The sequence below is a fragment of the Salminus brasiliensis genome, chromosome 21 (genome assembly GCF_030463535.1).
Source record: "Salminus brasiliensis chromosome 21, fSalBra1.hap2, whole genome shotgun sequence".
In the NCBI taxonomy this organism is placed as follows: domain Eukaryota; kingdom Metazoa; phylum Chordata; class Actinopteri; order Characiformes; family Bryconidae; genus Salminus; species Salminus brasiliensis.
Window position 1 is genome coordinate 1120499 of NC_132898.1, and position 27821 is coordinate 1148319.

Sequence of the window (27821 nt, forward strand, 5' to 3'; positions counted from 1 at the left end):
GAGGGGACGGGATTTTTTAGGGGGATTTAAGAAATTATTTATTAAAATTGAGAAACTGTACTCAATCTCAATCTCAAGCATGTGGTCTTCACTGAGGGTGGGGCCTTTCTTTCGGAGTAGGGCGTAGTGAGTAGGGCGTAGGCCGCAGAATGGAACACGTCCCCTAAACGCTACGCTCAATCCCATTCACAACGGCGACGCGCAAATCCCTTCCTATCACACTTGTGCCTGTCCGTTTCGTCAGCAATGCAGAGCGGCCGAAAGCCCTTGCATCGTGTCGGCCGTGTGTGTTTTTTTTTGTCTCCCCGCGATTCAGTCCCCGGCTCCCGGCTCTCGCCCCCCAGTTGTTGTTGATCGCGACGCCGCGGATGGACGTCCCTGCAGCCGCAATCTGAGCCGTGCGCTCCGCTCGCTCCCTCGCTCCCTCGCTCCCCACGGCATTCCCCGTCATGACCTCCCCCAGCAGCACGGCTCGGCTTCGGTGAATGGGATTTATCGCTGATTATTTGAACCTCGTTTCGGGTGGAGATTTGACCGGCTCTCTGATTTAAGGCTGCTGATTATCCCACGTCAAGGTGAGTGGGGCTTCTAACGGAGACGGAGACGTTCGTCGGTACGCAAGAAACGGGGTGTTTTCGTGTCAGTACGGTAGATAGCGGTGTGTTATTTCGGTGCTATGAATTTTAAATGGATTGATCACGTTTTGGGGGGTTTCTTTACACGTCGATGAGTTAAACGTGGCCCTGGTAAATTAAATCAGTCCATCCTTCAGGGAGAACGAAGCTTAAGTTGGCGTGTTTTTCGAATTGTCCGTTCCACCTTAAATGCTGCAGCAGTTCCATTCAGGCGCCTCAGGCGCCTGAATGGAACTGCTGCAGCATTTAAGGTGGAACGGACAATTCGAAAAACACGCCAACTTCAGCCTTATACTAACAGAATAATCAAATATTTTAGATAAATTAAAAACATGCACATCTACATTTAATCCCTCTCTAACATATATTTAACATAACCCCCCAAAAATATCATTTTATTAAAATTTCAACAGTCTACACCCTCGTTTGTTTACTCCTCCATGCCACTGACGGCAGTAGCGCTGCCGTAGCTCTCGCGGTATTTAGCTAGCTAGCTAGCTCTGAATGCGCACCGGTATCACGATATCAGTGGATTATTAATATCTAATAAAGCATCAATACTTTTTAAAATCTGCTATTATACATCAAATCGACCTTAAAAATATTTTACATTTAATACATTATATGATAAACACAAAATAGTGGCATCCTTGTCGACAAACTCGCTAGTGCTAGCTAGTGCTAATTGTTTTTAGCATCTAGCTAAAGTTAGTTTTTAGATTTGTTAAATAAATATTTAATAGATAAATAAATAGTCAGGGTTTTTGTAAAGAATTGCAGCTCTACTGACATATTAGCTAGCTTATTTATGGTTATTAAGCTATTTGTTATTAATTGTTTATTAACAGATGAATATTAATTAATGGCTTTTGTCGGTTTTTTATTTATTAAAAAACACAGCAATTAAATTAGATCGATATTGATCGATAGTAGCTTTGAAAAACATTATTTTCTATGTAATAACTGAATAATAATATTTGTAATAGGACCGGCTGCTCACCCTGTGCTACCCCCCTCCTATTAACCCTCATTACTGATCATCACTACTATAATTATATATTAGTTATGCTGTATTCTGATTATTATGATTATGTTGCAGACCTGAGCAGTAGAACAGTCTTATGCGGTGGTTCAGTGACTAATCAATAATTTATAAATGGTTCTGATCAGAGGAGGATGGGCCCCCCTTGTGAGTAGAGCTGGGCAATATGACGATATTTTATGGATCATGATCAATTTTGTTATGGTGATAATAATAAGCTTATGTAAGCATATGGAGGAGACTGTTAGTGCTTAATAAACACTGATCAGCTGCAGGTTTCATTACTAACAGTGTAATTAGACTGGGTTCATTGGATTAAAAAACTCATTAAAATCACTGTATTCAGTACGGGAGAGAATCTGAATAGTAATTTTTAAGAATCTGTCGCTACTCATGTTTTTAGTCTGTAATTAAATGTATGGTGATAAATATCATAAGTCTTTAAATATCGTGATATAGTATTTTTACCATATCGGCCAGCCCTACTTGTGAGTCTTGGTTCCTCCTAAGGTTTCTTGCCACTGTCGCCACTGTTCTGCTATACAAATAAATGTGACATTTGTGTTATAAATTTGATTTAAATATAATACATTATGCCATTTCTGATATTAATTTGACCCCAGATAGTAATTTTAGTGTGCGCTTCAATGTGAATAGTGTATAATATTAAGGATCCTCTTTTCTGTAGATAGCAGCCTGGGTGTAGACATTACGTAGACATCAGCACTGCCTGTGTTTTATCATTGTTATATATTTTCAGAGTAAATATTTTAATATTAAATACATTTAAACGACTTAATCTTTAACGACAATCTTAATCCACTTTGTTTAAAAACATTTTTGTATTTCAAAATATTCGTAATTTTCTTAATAAAGATTTGCAATGAATTATGCCGACATAATTATGACATATATTAGTTAACTTAAACAGGCATATCCATATTTCCTCTCTCTTAAACATCTATTTACACGAATCCCCCCCAAAATATCGTAATATTACAATTTCAGCAGTCTGTACCCTCGTCTGTTTACTCCTCCAAGCCACTGGAGGCAGTAGTAATGTAGTAACATTAGTGCTTTTTAGTTTAGCTACTATTTTTGTAGCCCAATATATTTGTAATATTCTTAATAATTAAGAGCCAATTACTCATTAAAATGGTGTATTTGAATTATTATTATTATTATATTATTAACTATCTACTATAAGTTTTTTTAGCATGTAGCTAATAAGGTAAGGTGTATGCATGGTAATAAGCAGGACAATCCCGATGCAGTACAGTAATAGATCGGATTGGGATGGCATTAGGATGAGGATGATCGTAAATGAGGGGTGTGTGACGGACCTTTCAGGCATTATTTGAATATTCGGCCCTGATCTGCCTCTAAAATGCTCTGGAAAAACACTCGGACAGTAAATGTACTGCGGATTTCTGAAGCCCTTGTGTGAAATGACGGATGTACAGAGGTTGTTATATAAGGCCAGGTGGACCCGCATGTAGAATTGTGGACGCAATGCTTTGAGAGAAGCTCTATTGTTTTTCAGGCTGCCAAGGAGCCTGACTGATAACACATCAGAGATTTGGTGCCAAATGCAGAGCAAGGCAGTGGGCCCTTCATTTCCCTGCACTGCTGATTCTTGTCACCCTCCTTCAGGTGCTTCGCCAAGACCGTTCTCAAGTTCTGCAGCTAAATGCGTTATTTAATTGGGTTTAATCAGACATACAACTCTGTGCACAAAGCAAAGAGCATCATTTTTAGAGAATTTCCATTAAAATCAGCCGTTGATAAAGTTCCTTTTTTCATCATGAAGGAAAAAAAATGCAGAAAACCTTATTTTAACAGAAGCTAGATGGCTAAATCTATTAGCAGATGTTTAAAAAGTGAGTGCGTTCACCCTTTACACCCTGTACAGCTATTTTTCAGCCTTTCTGGAGACTTTGCAGGAGATGTTTCAAAGCACCACCTCATCTGTTAAACATGGTGGTGGGAGTGTTATGAAATCTGCAGGGAGATTTTTTCACACCTCCAAAGCTTAGAATTTGGAGCGCTTCTGCTTGTTTTGTGCTTCTCGCCACCAGAGGGCGCTTGCTCCGCGAGTCACGCTTGGTCACGAGGTTCGTTTGGTCCAGGGTGAAAGCTGTTGTCAAACCTGGGAGCGGTCTCTGGTCCTGCTGAATTTGGTGGTCTGGGGTTCGCGTCAAGCGGACTCTGGAGGCGATCTGCTCCTGACTGAAAATCTCTGATGAGATGGTGAAGAGACGTGACTCCAGAACGTGCTGTTCTTCACTATTTGAGTGTTTGTCTCAGTGGAAAATTGGGGAAAATCAATAAACGGATGAAACGAGGTTTTACAGTTTTGCGAAAATGCGCTCTGAGAAGTGACGTCCGAAATTGCTCAGTCGAGCCACGGTTCGAATGGAGACTCTTCTCCAGTCAGTTTTAGCAGCAAACCCAGCCGGCACAGTGGAGAGGTGGAGCTGGACAGAGGAGGGGACGAGTGAGTGTGTACAAGGACAGACAGACAGAGAGACAGGTCCAGAAAAGGTTAAAGTCGGAAAGTTTGCAAAGAGCTCCATTGTCTCCGGTGGAGAATCATTAGATCAGGTGGTTATAGATTATAGTAAGTTATAGATTATGGTAGATTTTAATAGGTTATAGTAGATTGTAGTAGGTTATAGATTATAGTAGGTTATAGATTATATTAGGTTATGGTAGGTTATAGATTATAGTAAATTACAGTAGGTTGTAGTAGGTTATAGATTATATTAGGTTGTAGTAGGTTATAGATTATATTAGGTTATGGTAGGTTATAGATTATAGTAAATTACAGTAGGTTGTAGTAGGTTATAGATTATATTAGGTTATGGTAGGTTATAGATTATAGTAAATTATAGTAGGTTGTAGTAGGTTATAGATTATAGTAGGTTGTAGTAGGTTATAGATTATAGTAGGTTATGGTAGGTTATAGATTGTAGTAAATGATAGTAGGTTATGTGGACGTCGGGGAAGCTGGAATTCTCCACACACCGGAGATTAGAGATGGTAAAACCTGAAACGCCACTTTTTGTTGTCGTAAACGAAACCCAAACTTTATCCAACAATGTTCAACGATGTCGAGGTCTGGAATTTGTGGGCCTTGTTTAGTTTCTTCTGCAGTCCTGAAACCTCGTTCTTGTTGAGTCAGCAGCTTCTGGTCACTCATCTTCAGCCTGTGTTTTCACACACCTCTTAGCGGCAGCTGCTGCTCCTTTGGATTCAGTGGCTGCGGTGTGGGCCCTGCACCTTTTGGGTGATCCTGCTTTAGTCATATTACAACAGATGTCACTGGTAACACCCACCAACAGGCCTCCACTCACTGCCCGCAGGGTGTGTGTGTGTGTGGTGAAGAAGTCAGGACTTGTTGGGAGGGTGTAATCTACATTCCAAAAACGTTTCACACACACAGCTCGCCATGTCCACTATCTGCTCTGCTGTTTTCTCAGTTGCTTTGGGCCCTGAAAACTTTGGGGAGCCACAAAAGTAATAGATGTACACTATATGGGCAAAAGTATTGGGACACCTGCTTATTTATTGTTTATTCTGATATCAAGGCTATTAAAAAGAGCTGATCCTGCTTCTGTTGGAGTAACTGTCTCTACTGTCCAGAGATGAAGACTTTCTACTAGATTTTGGAGGAGCACTGCTGTGAGGATTTGATTGGGGGCGTTCAGAGACAAGAGAGCTGGTAAGGTCAGGATATTGGATGATGATGATCACCACCCCACCTCATCATCCCCAACTCGTCCCAAAAGTACTGGATGGAGCTCCACCACCATCATTCCAGAGAACACAGCTCTTCCACTGCTCCACAGCTCCTCAATGCTGGGGGGCTTTATACCCCTCTAGCCCACGCCTGGCATTATTAGGCAGCATGGAGCCAATAGGGTCATGATGTTGATCTGCTCCAGAGAGTCCTAATCTATTGGCAGTACTTCTTCTCTACAGGGACTAGACAAGCTGTGTGTGTGTATGTGCATTTGCACATCTGTATAGTAGCTGAATGCATTCATTTATAGGGGTGTCCACAAACCTTTGGACATGGTGTATAATTCTGAGCCAAAACAGGTTTGCATTTCCAAAAAACAGCACCATAGAGAGTAGTGCAGGTCTTTTCCTCATGCTCTGACCTTAAACACAGCGAGTAGACCCGACTGTGTGGGCGAGCGTCCTCTTCGTCCTCCCCGTTCTCCTCGTCCTCCAGTGTTGGTGTTCTTCACATGCTGGTGGTTAAGGTGTGGTTGATTCCAGTTTGTCCACATTTCTTATGAGCAAGTGAACACAACACCTTTCAGGAATGATGTGCTGATCTTTGACTTCATTGTTTCTGAAGCTGAAGCTCTAGCAGACACTTCTGCATACAGCCATAACATTAGTACCAGCTGAGGTGAAGCACACTGATGATCTGGGTCCAGTGGCTCCTGTCCAGAGGTGATTATAGATTAGAAGGTGATGAAGGTGTTGTGCTGAAAAGGGCGTAAGAATCTGAGACACTTTGACGAGAACCACACTGTGATGTTCTAGACAATGACTGGGTCAGAACATCTCCAGAACATCAGCAAGCAGGTCTTCTGGGGTGTTCCTGGGGTGTATGCAGTGGTCAGACCCTTCCAGAAGTGCTCCGAGGAAGGACAACCGGTCATGGGGCCCGCAAGGCTCAAATAACCTCTGCTTAGGTCGAAGCTCCAGATACCACAGGATACCTTCAGAGGTCTGGTGGAGCCCATGCCTCGACGGGTCAGAGCTGCAATAGTAGGCAGGTGTTTTTAATGTTATGGCGGATTGTTTGGATGTTCTAATTTTTTATGATGTCACCATGCACGTGTAGGTGGGTCTCCTGGTTTAATTGGTTAATCTTTATGCAACATTAAGCATCAGTTCTGGCCCAACAGCTGTCCGTCCTTCTGTTCCATAAACCAGAGCCTCTCCAGCTGCTCGAAGGCCTCCCTGCGTGGACAGCATGCCTCAGGTTCCTCCCAGAGCTTCAGCTGCTTTTAGATCTCGACTGACTCATTCCCAAATGTTTCCGCTTCTGCTTTTTGACGTCGTCTGATGTGGATCTTCTCGAAGTGTGTTCTTCATATGATCTAGTTGCGGTTCACCTTCAGCGTCCTCACACATTCACCTCGTATTCAGAAGGTTGAGCTTTAGCTACAGTTAAGCTTTAGTTAAGTGGGGCTGTGTCCCAAACCACACACTACCTCACTACACTAGTTTCCTATAACACTAGTCACCATTAGAACTGCATTCAGTCGTCTACACTATTAAATGTTTGAGATCCTTGATCCAAGTTTTAGAGGCTCTTCAATTAGAAACTGTGGAGGAACATTGTGAGGAACCTTCACGGAACCTTCAAAAGTTCCTCAAGGATCTAACACTTTTAACAGTAGCTTCCTCAGTAAAGATGTGTGTGTTGGGACGCAGCCACGGCCTTAGCATTAGCGCTGTTTCCATGGCAATAAACAAATTAGCGTGTGTACGTTATCAGAAGTGTGGTCAAGTGACTCGGTCCTGCAGATTTCTCCTGTTGAATTCGACCTTTCCTCCCTCCCTTCCTTCAGTCTCTTGTCACTTCAAGACTTGACCACTGCAGCTCTCTTCAGGCTGGTCTTCCTCTGGTCACCATTAGACCCCTGCAACTGATCCAGAACACAGCAGCACGGGTCGGGTTGTCTTCAACGCTTCTTCTAAGATCAGCCATGTTCAGCTCCGCCACTGCTGCTGCGTTCTCTCTTCACTGGCTTCCTGTAGCTGCTGCCCAGGTCACTTGATGGCGATGGTCAAAAGCCGATCTGCACCGAGAGCCCTTCCAGCTTCAAGTACGGCTCGGCTCGACCCGCCATCCTTTAAGATCCACGGAAGATGAGCGTCCAGACTTTTTACTGTCCTGCACCGAAGTGGTGGAACGAACTTCCCCTGAGTGTCCGAACGGCCGAGTCCAACGCTCACTGTCCTCAAACCCAGACTGAAGACTCTCCTCTTCTAAGAGGACTCAGGCGAAGAGAAGAGTACTATGGTCTCCTTATTGACTTGTGTTTAGTAGAGTCTAAGATTAGAGGAGCTTTGAAGGTTCTTCTTGAATAGTAAGTAAGTTGCTCTGGAGAAGAGTGTCTGTAAATGTTGGAGGAGATCAAGACGACGTGATTTTTAAAGATAGGTCCGAACTTGTATGTTGGATTAGAGATTTAAGAGAAGGTTCTTTGCCAGTTTAAAAGTTCTCTGATTTCTTCTACAAAATAAAGGGTTCCTCAGGGACCCAGAAGTTCCTTGACATCGTTAAAATGGCTGTAACTAAAGTATTGGCGTGTTCTGAATAAACATAAGCCTAATTATTCAGGGAGGTCATCATCATCATCATCATCATCATCATAGGCACTTCTGCTGTGGGAATGTCCACTAAGAGCTGTGAAGGCCCTCAGGCTGAGAGACCCCAACTTTTCATATATCCATATCTCCACCATCCAGCAGCCCTGTGAGACTGGGAACATGCTGCTGAGCTGAGAGCCTGTCGGACCCCTCCCCCCCTTCTCCACCCACACCACCGCACCTGATCCAGCCAGTCAAGAGCGTCTGGAGACATTCATTAGCTGCAGCAGGTGTGGCAGATTACAGTGGGAGCGAGACGCCACATGGAGAAAGTTAGGTTGAGTTTTAAGCTGCACGGTGGAACTGACTGTCATTTCAGGCTCTTGATTTAATATATATGAAATAACCCTGCAGCTGTTCTCAGGTTTCTCGTAATCGGACTCTCTACAACCAAGGAAATCCACCAGTGCACTTACTTTAGCTGTTTCACTTACTGATATATCGCTCTGCCAGGGTCCTCGTTTACCACAAGTTGGATAAAATTGGATTATGGACCTCATGAACAATTTCTGTATAATAAATAAACAATAGTTGTGTATTAAAATGTGTAGAACTAAGCCGCTGTCACATTGATCAGAGGATCGCTGGTTCGAATCCCAGTCATGCTGCTAGCCATCAGCAGCCAAGGCCCCGAGAGAGCACTTCGGCCTTTCTCTCTCTCTCCAGGGCGGGTAGATGGCGCTCTCGCCCCACAGCGGCGATTCGGCGGCGGTGCTGGTCGTCTCCGTCGCTGGCTTCTGCAGGCTTTTTGCGTCAGCACCGGGTGTGCGACACTCCCCTCCAGAGGCGTTGGTTGTCCGGCGATGTTGCATCGGCGGGTCCGCCCTCACTAGCCTCGGGGGCATCGCATACAGTGGGGGAGGGGGAGTACGGATGGGTTGGGTTATTGGCGGCCTAAATTGGGAAGAAAATGGGTGAAAAATCAGACAAAATTCTAATTAAAATACGTGTAGAGCTGTGAGACTTATTTACACATCATTAACTGTTTCACACGAAGCCAACATGGAATTAGAACACGCTCTTCCAGTCCGCTTCAAGCTAGACAACACGGTTATGTTACCAGCATCACCATATTCGTCAGTTAGCGAATTATCTCGGCTCAGAATTGACCGAATTTCAGATCCGCTGTTTCACGTCATTCACGTTTACGAACGACTTTTCAAGTGATGTCACTGTTGTAGACCAGTTCCCAATGTTTGGTGTAAGGATAGCTAAGGATGGTGTAAGGACTCTTTTTCTCGTCTTGACGTTCCAGTAAATTCAACTGTGTTTAATATCATCACTAAAATAATGAATTAAAATAATAGGGAAATAAATAAATAAACTCAAAAGGAATCTTATATAGTGACCCTGCAAGATTCTCAGTCTTCTCATAATCATGGTCATCACTAATGATGATAATCAAGGGTTGTCAATAAACTGGCAGCAGACTAGTGCCCCTAGTGGTGTGACACAGCTGTGCAATTCTCCTTTCTGGATGTAGCTCTACTCTTGCTGTTAGAACCTGGTGCACTTCACTACAGGGTAAACTAGTAACACAAAGCTTGGGGGTGCAGTACTCCACCTTGTGCCAACTCCTGGTGCTCTACCTGCTTTCATAGTTCTAGGTGAGATGATATCATTTAAGCCTTCTTTTCACTGGAACTGGAGATGCTCCTGATAGCATCACCTTCTCGAGATCGAGAACGTGTCAGATCTTGCAGCTCTGTTCTTTAGACGATGACTTTGGCACCAGCCCTTTTTCCCAATCACACTGACCTGACTGTAGTAGCTGTGGGTTCTGAAGGTTTCTGAAGGTTCTGTGTTTTTCCCTTTCTTTCTCTCAGGCCTTGCGATGGGGACAACGAAGAGTAAGACGAAAGACCCGGGCCAGAGGTCCCTGAGTCTGGACGGCACCATTGGCATGGGCTCCTCCAGTGGACACCATTTCAGTTCTGGCCCCCAGACCCAAACACCCAATCGGAGCCCTGCGGTGGGGTCTAGCACACGGATCAACACCTATCATACCAACAACACTGACCTTCCTCCTCTGTTTGGAGGCGTGGACCACCCAGGGAGCATCATGTCCCCTCAAAGAGGTGAACTTTAGAGAATCGGCTGATGATGACAGTGGCTGCTGGCCTGTGATTTCATAGTTCATAGTTTAGAAGATTTGTGGTGGAGTGTCAGTCCAATATTAAACATTAAACAGTGCACTATTACAAACGATACGTTAAATATTATACAAAATATTATAAATACAGTACAGTTCAGAGGTATTAGGCCCCTAATCCCATCACTCGACCCCCCCGTCTCTCAGCAGTGTGAGGGTTCTACAGTAGGAGCTCCAGATGTCATCATATCAGATGCAGCTGAACATAAATCCAGTAAACAGGAGAAACAAGAGCTTCTCATTCTGAAGAAAGAAAGTAGTGAGATCTTGTCGGTGAGCTAGTCTGAAGAACAGAGCTCGGTTCCTCCAGGGTTCTCCTGGACGCCCCCCAGTCCAGCCAGCACAGCGTGGAGGATGTGTTCACCTCCATCAGCAGCAGCAGCATCAGCAGCTCACCTGATTTACCATCATTGAGCCCTGATTTACCACCAAACCAGGTGTTGATCTGAGGAGAACTCTAAATAATACTAGACTCCATGAGAGAGGAGAACTTTGGAGAACCACCACCACTTTCATTAGTTTTTATTCTAATATCAGTGTTTTACTAAGCAGATGAACTCTTACTGCTTAGGTCAGCAGCTCTAAAATGTTTGGACAGTACTGTATATGAGTATTAATATAAATATTGTGTTGACCGACATCCAGCCCATGCTTTAATCAGATCTCTGTTTCTCACAGGAGTCACTACATTCGTGGCTTTGTACGACTACGAGTCTCGGACGTCTGCAGATCTGACGTTTAAGAAGGGTGAACGGCTGCAAATCCTCAACAACACGTAAGTCTGGCCCTTAAACCCGGTGAAGCCTGAGACGTGAAGTCAGCACAGCTGAAGCAGCGTTTCATTAGCAGCTCTCTTCTGCTCTGTTTCGCTCCTGGAGTCCTCAACGAGACGTCACGAGGAGCAGAGCGAACGTGGTGTTTGTGTGTCCAGACAGTCAGTAGGGAGTAAGTCAAGCTCTGAGTCATCGGGTTCATGATAGACACTTCCTCAGACACAAATACCCTGTGATTCAGAGGAGCCTGGGTATGAATTTGAGTTGAGCTGATTCATAAAATCATTAATAGGAGTATTGCATTGTAGTGCAAGGGCACCCCCTCTGTTCCAAGTACATATGAGTATAGGAGTAGACAATTCCTTCACTTATTTACACTTAGACGTAAACAGAGGTGCTATAAAAGGTTCATTTCCATTATTACCACCAAATATTTTTGTAGTGGAAGAGCTGTGGTCTCTGGAATGATGATGATGATGATGATGGTGGTGGTGGTGGTGGTGCTCCATCCAGTATCTTTAAAATGATTCGGGGAGTTGGGGATGATGAGATGGGGTGGCAATCATCTCATCCAACATCCTGACTTTGTGAATGCAATCAAATCCTCACAGCAGTGCTCCTCCAAAATCTAGTAACACAGTCACTCCAATAAAAGCAACTCTTTTTAGTACCCTTGCTTTCAGAAGAACTAGTGAATAAACAGGTGTCCCAATACTTTTGTCCAAATCCTCTATAGGAAGTCCATTTAAATATGGCACTTTCTGCACGTTAGACACAGTGTCTGTTTATTTCCTTATGATAAATATATGCAGAGATTTGTCTCTATAGAGGATGTGCCTTATTTACATTCACTGCCTCGCCTGTTTATGTTATTATACACAGCCAGGGTGCCCTTTTTGCGTATATGATTTTAGATACCTGCTTGAACTTGTGATGGTGCGTGTGTGAAATGCAGGAGTAGTCTGCTGTCTTTCCTCGAGTCGCTTAATTAGAAGGAATCACAGTTCTCTGTTCCGGCAGCTGGAGAGGGAGAGAGTCTCACCTTTTTAAGTGGCAGTTATTGTAATTGAGAGCCGGCCGGCCGGTCTCCAGTTCAGCCGGCTGCGCTCGGTTTAGTGAACAGCCTGCACGATGTCCCCATGCAGCGTTACACCAAGTCATCTGGAGAATACGCAATGTCACGCCCACGCCGCTCTCGGCGAATCAAAGTGTTGCATAATAAGACCACGAGAACCGGCCCTCGGAGCCGGAGCTGTTAGTTGTGAGCTGCTGATTAAGAAGGTTCTCCTCCTGAATCAGTAGGTGGTGTGTTTTTATCTGTGCTGTTTATCTCTCTCTCTCTTTCTCTCTCTCTCTCTTTTTTCCCACGCTTCACGCTTTAAATTAGGAGAAAGTACAACTACAGGTCAGTAACGCTGCTCCCTTCTCTTACCCTCTTAACGAGTTTCCTTCCCACAGTTGGTTGGGCCAGTTGGGGAGGTTGGAGGTGAAGCTGTCGGTGGAGTTGCGGTCGCTGTAACTTTGGTCACACCTGAATTCAGGCTTTAACAACATCTGTACAGACTGTAAACACTGCAGAGCATCTCCGAGGAGGACAGGGTCGCAGAGCTGGCCGTGTTCCTCATCCTGACCACAGATCCAGCGTAAAAACACCTACTTCCAATTAAAAAGATTGACACGATCACTAAGATTGACCTGCATCTGAACGAGTCTAGCTCACTTTCCCAAATCCCCCAGCATCATCCCCCTGCATCTTCTCGAATAAACCCCGTACTGACCTCCTTACTCCGGTCAGGCGGCCAAACCGAGACCTTCGCTTCAGACCCACCGGACGGGGTTGAGTGTGTGACCTGGGGTCCCCAAACGTCTTGCGGATGCTTCATTTAGACCTGGGCGTTTTATCTCTCCAGTGTTACTTTGAGACTTTACCTGTAATATCGTGGGGTTTAAGCTTCCATGCTACCTGCTAACGCCATTAGCCTCGTAGCTCCAGTGTAAAACTGAAGAAGCCGAACCTCAAACACCAGACCGGTCCTGACTCTGTCCTGTTCTGACTACATTTGGAATTAGAGGGGTCGAACTGTATTTTGGCTGACTGGTCGCTTTAAGTCCAGTGGTTTGGTTGATGTCTCACAGTTTGAGATGTTAGTGTTCTAATTATTGTTGTGTGTGTGTGTGTGTGTGTGTGTGTGTGTGTGTGTGTGTTTTAGGGAAGGAGACTGGTGGCTGGCTCGCTCTTTGACCACAGGAGAAAGTGGATACATCCCCAGCAATTACGTGGCTCCCTCTGACTCCATCCAAGCCGAAGAGTAACACAATCCTTATATTCATTTTAATCAGAAATTGATCAGATCTGCTTAGCATCAGAAACAGTAATATTTGTATGAAAAAGTGGTGGTTCTCCATCACTGTGTTCATCATTAGAGCAGTTCATCATCAGATGAGCTGCTGCTGCTGCTGCTGATGGAGGTGAACGCATCCTCCACGCTGTGCTGGCTGGACCGGGGGGCGTCCAGGAGAACCCTGGAGGAACTGAGCTCTGTTCTTCAGACTAGCTCACCGACAAGATCTCACTACTTTCTTTCTTCAGAATGAGAAGCTCTTGTTTCTCCTTTTTACTGGATTCATGTTCAGCTGCTTTATCTGATCTGATGAGATCTGGAGCTTCTACAGTAGAAACCCTCTCACTGCTGAGAGACGGGGGGTAGAGTGATGGGATTAGGGGCCTAAAACCTCTGTACAGTGCTGTTTGTGTGTGTAAGTATAAGAGAAACTATGCTGCATCTGTTTAACTTCCATAATTCCTGTGCTCTTTCCGTTGCAGGTGGTTTTTCGGTAAGATAACGCGTCGCGATTCTGAGCGGCTGCTTCTGAACATCCATAACAGAAAAGGCACTTTCCTCGTGAGAGAAAGTGAGACGACGAAAGGTGGGTCTGTCAGCACCACCCTGTTCTGTATGCTGCAGCTCTGCCTTTTACAGAGTGCTGTTAAATCAGATCACATTGGTTCAGCCACTCCAACTCAGCACAGAGCTGAACAGAGCTCCATCACTCCAAGGGAACCTCACAGCACAATGCTGGTGGGCCTCATATCCCTCTAGCCCACACCTGGCATTGGGCACAGTGACCTACATGTACATTTACATTTACATTTATGGCATTTAGCAGACGCTCTTATCCAGAGCGACTTACGAATGACCTAAGGCTCATTGTATTGGTCAAGGCTTTTCTATGTAGATTCTACAGATATGGGTGCTCCTTAAGCTCCATATATATATATATATATATATATATATATATATATATATATATATATATATATACACACACATATATGTGTTTGTGTGTTTCCAGAAGGAAACCATTGCCCGGTATAGAACTTTAGCACTGTTGAGGTTCTTAAACCTGTAAAAAAAAGGTTCTCCACACTCAGCATCTCATCATAAAACAGGAGGTTCTTTTAGGAGCTGTTATTTCAAATTGAGATTTAGGAGCCTCTTTTGTGTATAAGAAGACTTTATTTGGCAGATTTAACCAATGTTTGTTTGTTCTAGATAGCAGAGATTCACAATATAGAACCCTGATGTGTTTATTGAGCTCCAGAACAGCAGAATGTTGAGCTGCACTAAAATCTTCCTGCATATAAATCACTGTTCCTGCTTTTGGAACGTCTAATGAATACTACTAGATGTTATGATTGTTCTGTAAATCTGATCCAGGTGGGTTTGTGATCATTTACTCTACGGTTCCTGTGTCTGTGTTCTAGGCGCGTACTGCCTGTCTGTTCTAGACTACGACAACATGAAGGGGCTGAACGTCAAGCACTACAAAATCCGGAAGCTGGACAGCGGCGGCTTTTACATCACGTCACGCACGCAGTTCACCAGCCTGCAGCAGCTGGTCCTCCACTACCGAAGTGAGTCCTGCATCTGACATATAGGGATAGTTTCCGCACGCAGGTTAGAAGATTGGTGTTAAATCGGTCAAATCTGTTCAAACGGCTAAACTGGAAGTGGACGCTGCACTCAACTGAACTCCGCTATCTCTCCACCGCTAACCTTTCAGTTTCTCTTCTGCATTAAGATTACTTCTGGTTAGCTGCTCCTTTAAACCCTTATTAGGCCATTAATGGTAAGATGCTGAGGAACACAGACACAGAGCGTTTGCGGCGGAAGTCCTGACCTCATCAGACGTCCATAGCAACATTAAAAGACATTAGAAAAGTTCAGTATATGTAGCTCCCTTCTCAAACCCGAGCCCAACCCAAGCAGACCCACAGTTCTTTGGTTTCTTCTTGTTCGAATGGATCTAATGATTCATTCCACCTTAAATAATGAGCCTGTAAGACTGCCTGAATGTCACTGCTAATACCCGGGATACCACCACAGCAACCTCCTACATCCACACAGATCCTCAGGAGCTTCTTATTCTAATTCAGTTCCACCTTAAATAATGCGGGCCTTAAATAACACCTGGGCCATTTAAGGTGGAATGGCTCAGATGAGCAATGGAGCGAAAATTCTAAGAATGTCTAAAAATCCCCTCTATGTTTTTTTTTGTTCCAGCACATGCAGACGGCTTGTGTCACGTTCTGACGGACATATGTCCCATGCTGAAGCCGCAGACGCAGGGCCTCGCTCGAGACGCCTGGGAAATCCCCCGCGAGTCACTCCGGCTGGACGTCAAGCTGGGCCAGGGCTGCTTTGGGGAAGTGTGGATGGGTACGCTCTGAGCACACTGTGCCGTTTCAGTGCACACTTGGTCGTAAACTAGTTTTGAGGAGCATCTACAAAGTTCTGCATGTTCACGCTCATGTTTATTCACTTCAGGTCGCCACAACGCAGAATATGTTCGGGGTACAGTATGTGCCGTTGTAGTTCTCGTAACTCACACCTTCAGTCATTTTAACTCTTCACTGGACAAACACTTCTAGTATGATATTAATATCACTACTAATTGTATTCTAACTCTGCTCATTAAAGCGATAGTTCAGGTCTGACTTCTAGCCCAAGTCAAAGCTAATTCCTCTGACGCTGTCGTTGAACAGTCCAGAGATGTTTGGTGTGTGAAGCTTCTTCCGTTTTACACTGCAGCTACAAAGCAAATTGTAGCCAAGCAGTGGTGGGAGCTTATACCCCACCAATTAGCACAGTGCTAACTGCACACTTTTCCCTGTTGGTTCTGCCAATTAACCCACCTGATCCTAGCCCTCCCGACACTAGGATAGCAATGACTCAGTAAATTCAGCCACCACCTCCTTTCCAACTGGGCAGCCGGCATGCTCGGAGGGGGGAGCTCCATGTCCCCAGCTAACAAAGGCCTGTGCCGGCCAACATCACTTAAGAGTGATCCTCACGGAGAGAGCACACCAATTGTACTCCAGCCGCTGAGGGCAAAGCAGCACGGCTCGGGATTCGAACTCAGAACCCCCCGGCCATAGTGGTAGTGCATTAGACTGCTGAGCCACTCGGAGCCCGATATAAAGGTTCTGTATCAAATTAAAAGTGGAGATATGAAATAACTACAGTTTGGACCACAGTAAGACCACGCCCAAACTCCTCCTCTCCATTATTACACCCTATAAAAACACTCCCTCACTTTTTCACGAAATTCGCTCTGGCTTCAAGTCTCATCAGCTGAAGCCGCCCAGAACTCCAGCTTAGGTTTCACGAGTTCCCCTTCCATGCCTGAGCCCACAGTAAGTGTGGTCCGCACTTCGCAAAAGAACCTGTTGAAGAATCTTTATTTTTAGAGGACAGCTTGGGGCTGGGCGATATGGAAAAAATAATAGATCACGATATTTATCACGATGCATTTAATCACAAACTAAAACCATCAGTATCAGATACTTATAAACTACTATTCAGATCCTCTCCTGTACTGAATACAGTGATTTATAATCTACATCTGCTGCTGTTTATCTAATGAACCCTTCAGTCTAATTACGCTGTTAGTAATGAAACCAGCAGCTGATCAGTGTTTATTAACACTAACAGTCTCCTCCATATGATTAGAGAAGACTATTGTTATCACGATACTAAATTTATCACGATATGATAACATATCGTCATATTGCCCAGCTCTAGGGCAGATAAATGGGGAATTCTGTAAATTAGGTTGTTTTGCCAAACTATCGCTTTAATGCTACGTGAGTCATTCTGCGAGCTCGGTTAAGTTTCACAAGGGCTCATCAGCTCCTATAGATGCTCCTGAAATGACTCATGTAAGATAATCCATAACCAGAGGCAGAAATGCATTTATGAGAAACTCTCTAACCCAGCGGTCCCCAACCCTGCTTCCGGAGAACCCCTTCCCCTGCACGTTTCAGTGTTCGAGCTGAAGGTGGTGTGATGGAGACCGCTAAAATGTGCAGGTTCTCCAGTGGTTCTCTTTAAGACCAGGGTTGGGAACCACTGCTCTAACCTAATGTTATTTTTTCATCTGAGAAACTCCCAGAACCATCTCCACCCATTCCAGCTTTAAACCCACTCTCACTGGTTCAGCCCAGTCGGCAGGTCTGGTGAACACATACCCCTCAGACCTGAGCTACAGACTGTCTGCGGACTGTTGAGATTAAGCCTGTCTGCGTTTGCAGGGACGTGGAACGGGACGACGCGGGTAGCCATCAAGACGCTGAAGCGTGGCACCATGTCACCGGAAGCATTTCTGGAGGAAGCCCAAGTCATGAAGAAGCTCCGGCATGAGAAGCTGGTTCAGCTGTACGCCGTCGTCTCCGAGGAGCCCATTTACATTGTTACCGAGTATATGAGCCAAGGTACAACCTTAATAATAATAAGAAGAATAATAATACTGTTATTACCACCTAGCAACACTATAGCAACCACCAACACAAACACTAATGGCTGTCCACAAACACCAATGGCTGTCGCTATGTGTGTTTGATCACGTGTGTGTGTGTGTGTGTTCGCCGCACGGATGGGTTATAGGCAGAGGCCAAATTCCATCTGTGTCCGACATATGGTTGTCTTGTCTTGTCACTTTGCAACCCCATAGCAACCTCCTGGGTTACCATAGCTACCACCTAGCACCCTAGTGACCCCTTAGCCTGTATATTATGCTGATGCTGTGCACCCCTTCCGTGTACACCTTCAGGAAATTTAATGTTATTATTATATTATTATTAATATTAAATTTTATTGATTAGTTCAGTGTATTGATACACACACACACACACACACACACACACACACCACTGCCTCGCAAGCAGTATGCAGTACTGAAGGCCTTTTGAAGATTTCTGCATATTTGAGTTTACATTTGCATCATTTTCTTTGTTTTTCTGCCACAAATACAGATTTTATATGAATGAAAACATTGATTCCAAATTTTTAAACATTAGTAAATCAGCAGAGCGGTCAGTAATCTGGACATGATGTTCTGCCCCCACAGGCAGCCTGCTGGACTTCCTGAAAGGAGAGAAGGGGAAGTATTTGCGACTCCCGCAGCTGGTTGATATGGCCTCTCAGGTACAGCTCAAAAACTCGGGAAGAGTTTTCTAGGAGTTTATATAAACAGTAATAATACTGAGTATAATAAAACCCTGATAGCGTTCGATAAAGCACAGATCTGCTGCTGTTGGAAAGTGTGAATGGGGATGTTCTCTAATGCTTCAGATTGCTGCTGGCATGGCTTATGTGGAGAGGATGAATTACGTGCACAGAGACCTGAGGGCTGCCAACATCCTTGTTGGAGACAACCTGGTGTGCAAGGTGGCCGACTTCGGGCTGGCGCGGCTCATCGAAGACAACGAGTACACTGCCAGACAGGGTAAGGCCTGCAGTGCGAGTGTGTGCTGAACTGTATCGGCCCTGTTACCACGAAGTAGAGCCGTCGGGTCAAGCAGTCACTTGGTCCTGCCTTCAGTATGAGGGTTTAAACTCTGTCATTCTTTAAAGATGAGGATTTTATAATAGTTCAACTGATTTAGTCTGACTGGGCAGAAATAAATAAATATGTAAATATGTTTGTTTTTGTGACTAAATTAAATAAGTGAATTATAAACAGGCCCTTTCACAGCTTAGTTAAACACTAAAACCACTGCATTAACTGTGAAATAGGCTCTCTCCCCTTGGGTGTTTTTTTTTACGTTTATGTATTAAGATATTGTAATAAAATAAGTATAATTTGATATATTGTCAATTTTGATATGATGTAATTGAAGATTTTAGAGGCACAGGTTAAGCCAGGTTAGATTAATGACTTTCACTGTTACAGTTTAGAAGTCTGGGACTTGCGTCTCCTTGTCCAGCTTTATTGAGGTGCTGGATTATTGCTTATGTAAGCGTTTAATACGAGTGCTGTTGCTCTGTTTGTGTTTTCTTCAAAAAGGTGCCAAGTTTCCCATTAAATGGACCGCCCCCGAGGCTGCACTGTACGGCCGCTTCACCATCAAATCAGACGTCTGGTCTTTCGGCATATTACTGACTGAGCTGGCCACCAAAGGACGAGTTCCTTACCCAGGTAAAAACGGACGACAGCTGCACCATCAGAATACACTCATTACTTACCCAGCTCAGCAAGTGTTGCAGAAATGAGACAGGAGAGACATCTCTAGAATAAAATAGAAGTGCTTTATAGATCCTGAAGGAAACTGCAGAAAATGAATGGCATTTCATGGCATATATCGGTGTCCGTGTTGGTGTGAGTTCTGACCATCTGAGCTAACTGTCCAACAGCTTTTGTACATATAATTAGATTTTTCTTCACCAACTTGATGTTTAATGAATGTTTAACTTTCAGACTAAATGTCTATGGTCGGCTTCCATGTAGTTGTTGTCTGTTTGTTTATTTCTGTGGACTGTCCTACAGATTGCATGGCAAATGGCAATCATCAGGGGTCCAAGCACTGCACTAGGAGCTCCACTTTGTAGCTAATAGAGCATAAATGATGAGCTTGTTTTTTAGAATAGTCTCAATTTATAGCAAACTGCATGCATTGACCTTTTGACCTTGGTTTTTAGTCAGCTGCAGATATCAGATTCCAGTCAAATTGCCTGGAAAACAGCACAGTATTAAAGCAGGACTTGTATTTTTTGTAAACTCAATAAACTCAATAATTCAAATAATTCTGATAAAATAAATAATAAATCTGATATCCCTGTATTTCCCAGAATGCACCAGAATGGTCATGTTAAAATCACAAAACTTTAAAAACTTTAAGGACTGATGCTGCTATATATTTATTTTTCTTAATTATTTCTACTTTTTACTACTTCCTGTTCAAATTGCACAGCATTGAATTGCACATACACACATTTGCATATTCTGCACCTCAGCCCATACCTCTAACATAATATCTATCTCTATTTAATATCTATATTCTCAATTTGTATAAGTGTAAATAAGTGTATATTTTATTTATACGTCTTATATATTTCTTACTAAATTTCTTATTATTGTAAAAGATTTCTAAATATTTAAACATATTTTCCTTTATCTTGTGTTTTCCCTCAAGCCTTTCACTTTTAATTGCACTGCATAAGACTGTATAATATAGTAATATTAAATTTAGCTGCTCATGAATATTCATATCTGACTTTTTTTATTTCTTTATTTATTTTTGCTCTCATCCAGGAATGGTGAATAGGGAGGTGCTCGACCAGGTGGAGCGAGGCTACCGAATGCCCTGCCCAGCCGAATGCCCCAGCTCCATGCACGAGCTCATGCTCAACTGCTGGCGGAAGGAGCCCGAGGAGAGGCCCACGTTTGAGTATCTGCAGGGCTTCCTGGAGGACTACTTCACCTCCACTGAACCCCAGTACCAGCCCGGGGATAACCTCTAGGGCTTCCGGTGTGTGTGAATGTGGAGACTGGACTCCAGACGCGTGGGTACGTGCTCGTGCGCACAAGTTAGTGTGTGTGTGTGTGTGTGTGTGTGTGTGTGTGTAGTGGAGGGGCGGGGCGAGAGGTGGAGTTTACAGAGAAGTGCTCTCTTTGCTGTGGACGAATAGGATGCGAGACAGAAGAGAGAGAAGACGAAAACCGTCCTCCAGATCCTGACTGAGGGTCTCTTGAAGGGTAGAGGAAGACTATGGAGTGCTGACACGCCCCTCTATAAACTCCTGTTCAGTTCCTAGACTGTATTTTTTTCACCCAGCGGAGTACTGCCACGTGCCCAGAGGTGCCAAAGGATTGATCCATTCATGTGCTGTTTTCCTCTCCTGCCGTTGTTCCCATTGTTTCTTTTATCCAGGTCTGATTCCTGCAGCCGTCCCCCACGCTCTGAAAAATAAAGCTTCTACACGGTTCTTTGAGTGATGTCCTGGAGGAACCACTTTTGCGTCCATGCAGAACCGTGAGAGATTGCAATAGAGATGCAAATGTGAGTGTAAAGAACCTTTGAAAGGTCTAAAGCAGTGGTTCCCAACCAAGGTCCTGGTTGTTTATGCTCTGCTCCCAACACAGCTGATCCAGCGAATCAGCTCATTTACATACATATATAAAATTCCTGAGTTAAAGAGCAGGTGCGTTAGAGCAGGAAAGCACTGAAAGGTGCAGGGCAGGGGGTTCTCCCAGGGTTCTTCAGGTCCAGGGCACCTATATCCTTTGATGTAAAGTGTGGTTCCTCTTCTATCATCACTCCAAGAACCTTTTGTAGCACTTTCCTTTTTTTTTAGAGTGCAGGTTAATTACCATTCATGGTACTTCTAAATCAAAGGGCTGCTATTGATTACTCATTGATTACTCATTGATTACTCATTGATTACTCATTGATTACCCACAGTTCTAGCACAGGGTAATTTCAGCTTTTAATCATGATGATTAAAGAAATCGTTCAGGATGCACAATGACATCGGAATAATATCACAAAAACAATCATCAGACAGATGTTTAGATGGCGCTCGTGAAGCTGGCATGTGCTGATGTATTTATTGATCTGCATTTAATTGATTTTGCTACATTTGGAACCTCCACTGATACCTTATGTCAGGTATTTGTCTGTAAAGCTGATCCAGGTGGGTTTCGCCCCGGTGTAAACACTTCTACCAACCATGATGCTGACCTTCTTCCTGAGCTGCAGAACATGCACGGGCTTCTCGCTGCCCGTTTTAGTTTGTGGGGGAAAGGAAATAATAATAATAATAATAATAGGTTTCACTAATTTAAAGGGGAACTCCACCGCTTTTCAAAATTTCTGCGTAATTTAGTGGTTGAGATTGAGAACATTTACCAGGGTTTGGTGTGAAACTGAGCTTCACTGTAGAGAAACTGACCCACTCTGATCTCTCTACAGTGGTGATGAATGGAAGCAGGCGTCTGTCGCCATGACTACCACAAAACAGATACAGCCCATAATTTATCTCCTATCCAAACCCACCAGTGCAGCTACACGAGTCTTCTGAGTTTTATATGGAATGATGATGATGATGAAGATGATGATGATGGTAAAATAGTGAATAGAGAATCTGAACTAATCCAGTTTTCTTTAGGGACTACTTTCTGTAGCTGCACTACACCCTGCAGCATGTATCCCTCCACCATTTTAATGATCTGGTTCTAAAAGCAGGTTCTAGAGCCGAGCTCTTCTCAGAACTCTGGTAGAACCGTGTCTCAGGCATCAGGCAGCGTCTTCATCACCATTAGGTGAAGAACTTTCTGTGAGGAGCTTTTATTAGAGCTTCAGACGTCTGCTTCCCTTCACCTCCACTGTAGAACCACAGCTCTGACTGGGGGAGCTTATCTAGAACCTCCACTGTAGAACTCCAGCTCTGACTGGGGGAGATTATCTAGAACCGAGCGTTTCACACCAAACCCAGCAAACTCTGAATGAGTCTGAATTGTTTAATTCTGCAGAATTTTTGAAAAGAACATGTTTTGTTGCGTTTTCAGTATCTGTGTGTAACTGTGTATTTATTGTGAACTTTTAATCACAAGATCATGAGAAATCCACCAAGCGTAGAAGGTGTGATCAGCTCGGCTCGTTAATGTGATCATTATTTGTGTTAATTAACTGTGTTCAGTTTTTCGAGCAGTTTCACTTTAAACAGCCAACAGAATCAGACGACTCGCCTTAGAGCTTCACCGTTTGCCTAATATCCCAAATTTACTGCAGTATCACACACTTCAGCATCGCCAGTCCAGATTCCTCCAACATGGAAAACCATCAAGCCCTTCTTCAGTGGCCAGTAAGATCAGACGCAAACTAGATCAGACGCATAGTCTGGTTTAATTCTGTGCTTATTTTGCCTTACTGCAGGTTTTCCACACCTTACAGTTCTGAAAGTTGGTGTCAGAAGTGTCCGAATCGGGCAGAACGCTACGATAGCTGCTCAAGACTGAAGACTGTGCCTTTAAAATCTGACACTGGCTGGCGTTTTTCCTCATGAGCATGAAAAAAAACAAGCAAAAGCAAAGCAGTGGTCATTGGTACACTATATGGACAAAAGTATTGGGACACCTGCTCATTCACTGTTTCTTCTGAAATTAAGGAGATTTAATAGAGCTGATCCTGCTTTTGTTGGAGTAACTGTCTCTACTGTCCAGAGAAGAAGACTTTCTACTAGATTCTGGAGTAGGAGCATTGCTGTGAGGATTTGATTGCATTCAGCAACAAAAGCACTGTTAGTGAGGTCAGGATGCTGGATGATGATCACCACCCACCTCATCATCCCCAAATCATCCCAAAAGTACTGGATGGAGCTCCTCCATCATCATTCCAGAGAACACAGTTCCTCCACTGCTCCACAGCTCCTCAATGCTGGGGGGCTTTACACCCCTCTAGCCCATGCCTGGCATTATTAGGCAGCATGTAGCCAATAGGGTCATGATGTTGATCTGCTCCAGAGAGTCCTATTCTACTGGCAGTACTTCTTCTCTACAGGGACTAGACAAGCTGTGTGTGTGCATTTGCACATCTGTGTCAGCAATGGGTCCAACTTCAAGTAGCTGAATGCATTCATTAGAAGGGGTGTCCACAAACTTTTGAACATATAGTGAATCTGTTCTTACTGTGAAGGTCGATGTTTGTGGTGGTTGGTCCATGAGCTTGGTGTTGCGGAATGTGAGTGAGGACGTTCTGCTGATTGGCTGGAGCGTCGTGGCAGGTCAATTTCATGTAGCGTCGAAGAGTTTCGCCAGTTTCGAGCTTTTGTAGGTGGTCTAATGTGAAAGGGGCCTTACGTCTCTCCTCGCCTGAGCAGTGCCCGAGTCTGAGGGAGCTCTCCTTTCCTCTCCTTAATTACTTTAAAATTTCAGTGTTTTTTTGTTTGTTTGTTTGTTTTTGATCCAGTGAGGCCCGGACATGTCCCACGTTGAAGAGACTGTGGGTTTATTGATCGTGGACGTGAAATTCCCTGTACAGGAAATTATTTATTTATTTATTTCCGTGGCCGTACAGCAGGTTGACCTTCTTCGGACTCCGTTCGCAGGACCCGTACTCATGTGAAGCCTCTGGGATCCGTCTGCATGCGCAAGCTGCCTCTGTAGCGTCGTTATCATCAGCTGATTGGGACTAAAAACGACAGACAGACAGTCTGCAGACCACATCAGATCTGCGTAAGCGTGTCGGATAGCCACAGTTTTACATCCGTTCTGGCCGGAGCGGCTTTAGTCCCGCGGTTCTCTCCAGCTTCAGTATCGCGGCTCCTGAGTTCCACTGATAGGCAGTTAGCTGCAGAAGCGTCCCGTCACCATAATAAAGACTGCTGCCTCCTCCACACTGTTCAAGGGTGAGACTACTGACTGTCTGTGTGTTGGTCCAACTGATGTTTGTGCTGAAGAAAGCCATAAACACACGCCTGCTGTTCAGTTCTGGGATAAGAGGTCATTTTTACTCTGGATTTTAAAGATCAGTAATCAGTCGGTTCCTCATCGGTGATCGATTATTTTGTGATCAATCAGAATGATTTAATTCTAGATGTTTCTTGGGTTTTTTTTTTTCTCTCTGTGTGTGTGTGTGTGTGTGTTGGTGAGGAGGACAAGGGGGCGGGGTCTTTTTTTTTATATGCAAAAAAAAAAAAAGGGGAAAAAAAGAGGAGCCTGAATCACGGAGGGGTGGAGGGTTTGTAATTTATCCATTTAGAAGATCTAGTTTTAGGACTGTGCATGTTCATATCAACATTGTACTAATGACTAACGTACGGCTTCGTACTGTAAATATTATTATTATTATTATTATTATTCTCATCCTGTAATCTCAATCGATGCAAGTGATGCGGTGTGAAATTTGGGTGAGAGTGTAATTATGACCCTATTATGACCTTTTGACCCTTTTTGGGGGGGGGAGGGGGAGCTTTGCTGTTTTTTCGTTTTGTATTTTTAATTTTGGGTCAAACTTGTTTTGTTTGTTTGTTTGTTTGTTTTTTAATAAGTGCACATGCAGGTTGGTTTTAATGATATTTAAGTGAAGCAAAACAAAACCACAGTTTTAATTGTTCAGTTTTGGCGTTTAAGGGAAAACAGTTTGTTTTGACTTCGTACTTTTGTCAGAATACTCCAGCGTGAGCCTGCGGTGTTTTCCTTCTAATCATAATAAACCCCCTCAATTAAGGAAACTAGAGCAATAACGACATCAGACTTTATAGACTAGAGATTCTAGAAGCCCATTAGGAGCTGTAGCTACTCATCAACCCAACGTTACCGACGTTTGCTGGAGTTTTCGGTGCCATACGTTGATTTATGATTTGTGTAATTACTTGATTAGTTTATATTTCTCAGGTATTCATATCTGAATTGTGTATTTGGCCTTTTTTTATAATTCGATTAGTTTGAATTCCTGCGATAATATTATAATTTTATAATTCTGATTTTGCTTGTTTACAGCAGGAGATGAGGCCGGTAACTCAGTACCTCTTCCTTCCACATGCGTTCAGTGAGCGAGAATGTTTACTGCACCAAGATTATCCTTGAATTGTGAAAAATAAAAAACACCTTTTTGTGTGAAGGGGAGCTCCTCCAACTTTAAATTCAGAGTGAGAGCTGAGCTCTTTCAGAGTCGGGGGTCCGGTGTGAATCTGAGCTCCACTGTAGAGAAACTGACCCACTCTGATCTCTCTACAGTAGTGATGAATGGAAGCAGGCGTCTGTCGCCATGACAACAACACAGATACAGCCCATAATTTATCTCCTATCCAAACCCACCAGTGCAGCTACACGAGTCTTCTGAGTTTTATATGGAATGATGATGATGATGATGATGATGAAGGTAAAATAGTGAATAGAGAATCTGAACTAATGCAGTTTTCTTTAGGGACTACTTTCTGTAGCTGCACTACACCCTGCAGCATGTATCCCTCCACCATTTTAATGATCTGATTTTAAAAGCAGGTTCTAGAGCCGAACTCTTCTCAGAACTCTGGTAGAACAGTGTCTCAGGCATCAGGCAGCGTCTTCATCACCATTAGGTGAAGAACTTTCTGTGAGGAGCTTTTATTATTAGAGCTTCAGACGTCTGCTTCCCTTCACCTCCACTGTAGAACCACAGCTCTGACTGGGGGAGCTTATCTAGAACCTCCACTGTAGAACCACAGCTCTGACTGGGGGAGCTTATCTAGAACCTCCACTGTAGAACAGCTCTGACTGGGGGAGCTTATCTAGAACCTCCACTGTAGAACAGCTCTGACTGGGGGAGCTTATCTAGAACCAAGCGTTTTACACCAAACCCCCACTCTGAATGACTTTGCTTACCCTGATTTGGTTATTTGGAAATTTTGAAAGTTTAGTGGACTTCCCCTTTAATGTGCACGGTCAGATCAGAGGTAGCGGCTGGTGGTCAGTTGTGATGAAGCGTTCTTATTGGCTCTCCAGGTCACCTCTGCTGTACAGGACTGTGTCTGTCAGACTAACTGACGAGTTTCTCAAAGCCTATGCAGATACTAGCCTGCCCCCCCACCACGCCAGAGTCACCCTGTACGATTGGCTGTACGTGGCGAAGACGAGACGAGGGAAAGCAGAAAAAACAACATTGTAACTTAATTTAATTTGTTTGTTTTTGTTTGTTTGTTTGTTTGTTTGTTTTTCGGCTTGTAAACCAGTTTGTTCAGAATGGCTCTTCTTCCATCGTATGTTGTCATTATCAGTGGATGTGCAATAAATTATAATTCAAGGCTGTTTTGTAATACAGCTGTGTGTGTGTGGTCTGATCTGTTCACAGCGTCGGATTCATAAAACTTTAATATCATTAAACTCTAATTATTAGTTTATTACTTTATTATAATAACATCAAACTGTGATCAGTGTTTTATCTCACCTGTAATTATTAGTGTATTATATTTATTATTATTATTATTAGAGTGTTATTATATTTCCACTGAAGAAGTATTCAGGCTCAGAGCAGCGCAGCAGGCTTCATTTAAGCATTTAATGTAATAATTATATTTCATTAATTTCCCTGTGGAGGATCCAGATCTTCTACATGTTCTGTTTCTGCTGCTCCTGCCGCTGGAGCCCAGCAGGTGGCAGTAACTCCCCTTTCATCAAGAAGCTTCAGTTCTGCTCCCTTAAAGATACATTGATTCAGTAACAGTAACAGTAGTAAATATTATCCTTATTATTAATATTATTTTGTAGCCCTATTTCTTTACACGACAAGAAAAATTAATTAATCTCAAAAGAAGACCAACGAAAACGAGCTTTATACTTTATATTAATAGAATAAAATATTAGAAGAAAATAATTGTTGATTTGAAAATTGTTGAAAATAAATAATGCATTAATATGCACTAGTTAATAGAATATTAATATAATATATTGCTATGAATACAAACTAATATATTGTTATAAATAAATATTAAGTATTAAGTATGTTGTAATATAACAAAATTGGAGTCAGTAAAACAAGTATTTATATAAATTATTCG

General features: G+C 43.4%; 1 protein-coding gene across 4 annotated transcripts; it reads left to right on the forward strand.

Moving 5' to 3' along the window:
* Positions 1-156: 156 nt before the first annotated feature.
* Positions 157-27084, forward strand: LOC140543373 (proto-oncogene tyrosine-protein kinase Src-like). Of its 4 annotated transcripts, XM_072666493.1 has the most exons (14): positions 157-575; positions 9906-10157; positions 10910-11006; positions 12392-12409; positions 13215-13313; positions 13829-13932; positions 14771-14920; positions 15570-15725; positions 15834-15860; positions 17600-17779; positions 18415-18491; positions 18639-18792; positions 19354-19485; positions 20599-27084. In XM_072666493.1, the coding sequence occupies exons 2-14, from the start codon at positions 9914-9916 to the stop codon at positions 20805-20807; spliced, it is 1647 nt and encodes a 548-aa protein (XP_072522594.1). In that variant the 5' UTR covers positions 157-575; positions 9906-9913; the 3' UTR covers positions 20808-27084. The 4 variants fall into 4 exon arrangements, with proteins under 4 accessions (XP_072522594.1, XP_072522596.1, XP_072522595.1 ...); XM_072666495.1 differs by lacking the exon at positions 15834-15860; XM_072666494.1 differs by lacking the exon at positions 12392-12409.
* Positions 27085-27821: the final 737 nt, after the last annotated feature.

What these genes read in the sequence shown, in the direction of transcription:
- LOC140543373 (XM_072666493.1), top strand. Translation starts at nt 9,914, where the DNA reads ATGGGGACAACGAAGAGTAAGACGAAAGACCCGGGCCAGAGGTCCCTG. An exon ending in CATCATGTCCCCTCAAAGAG is followed by an intron (nt 10,158 to 10,909) that starts GTGAACTTTAGA and finishes TGTTTCTCACAG; the next exon opens with GAGTCACTACATTCGTGGCT. An exon ending in GACTCCATCCAAGCCGAAGA is followed by an intron (nt 13,314 to 13,828) that starts GTAACACAATCC and finishes TTTCCGTTGCAG; the next exon opens with GTGGTTTTTCGGTAAGATAA.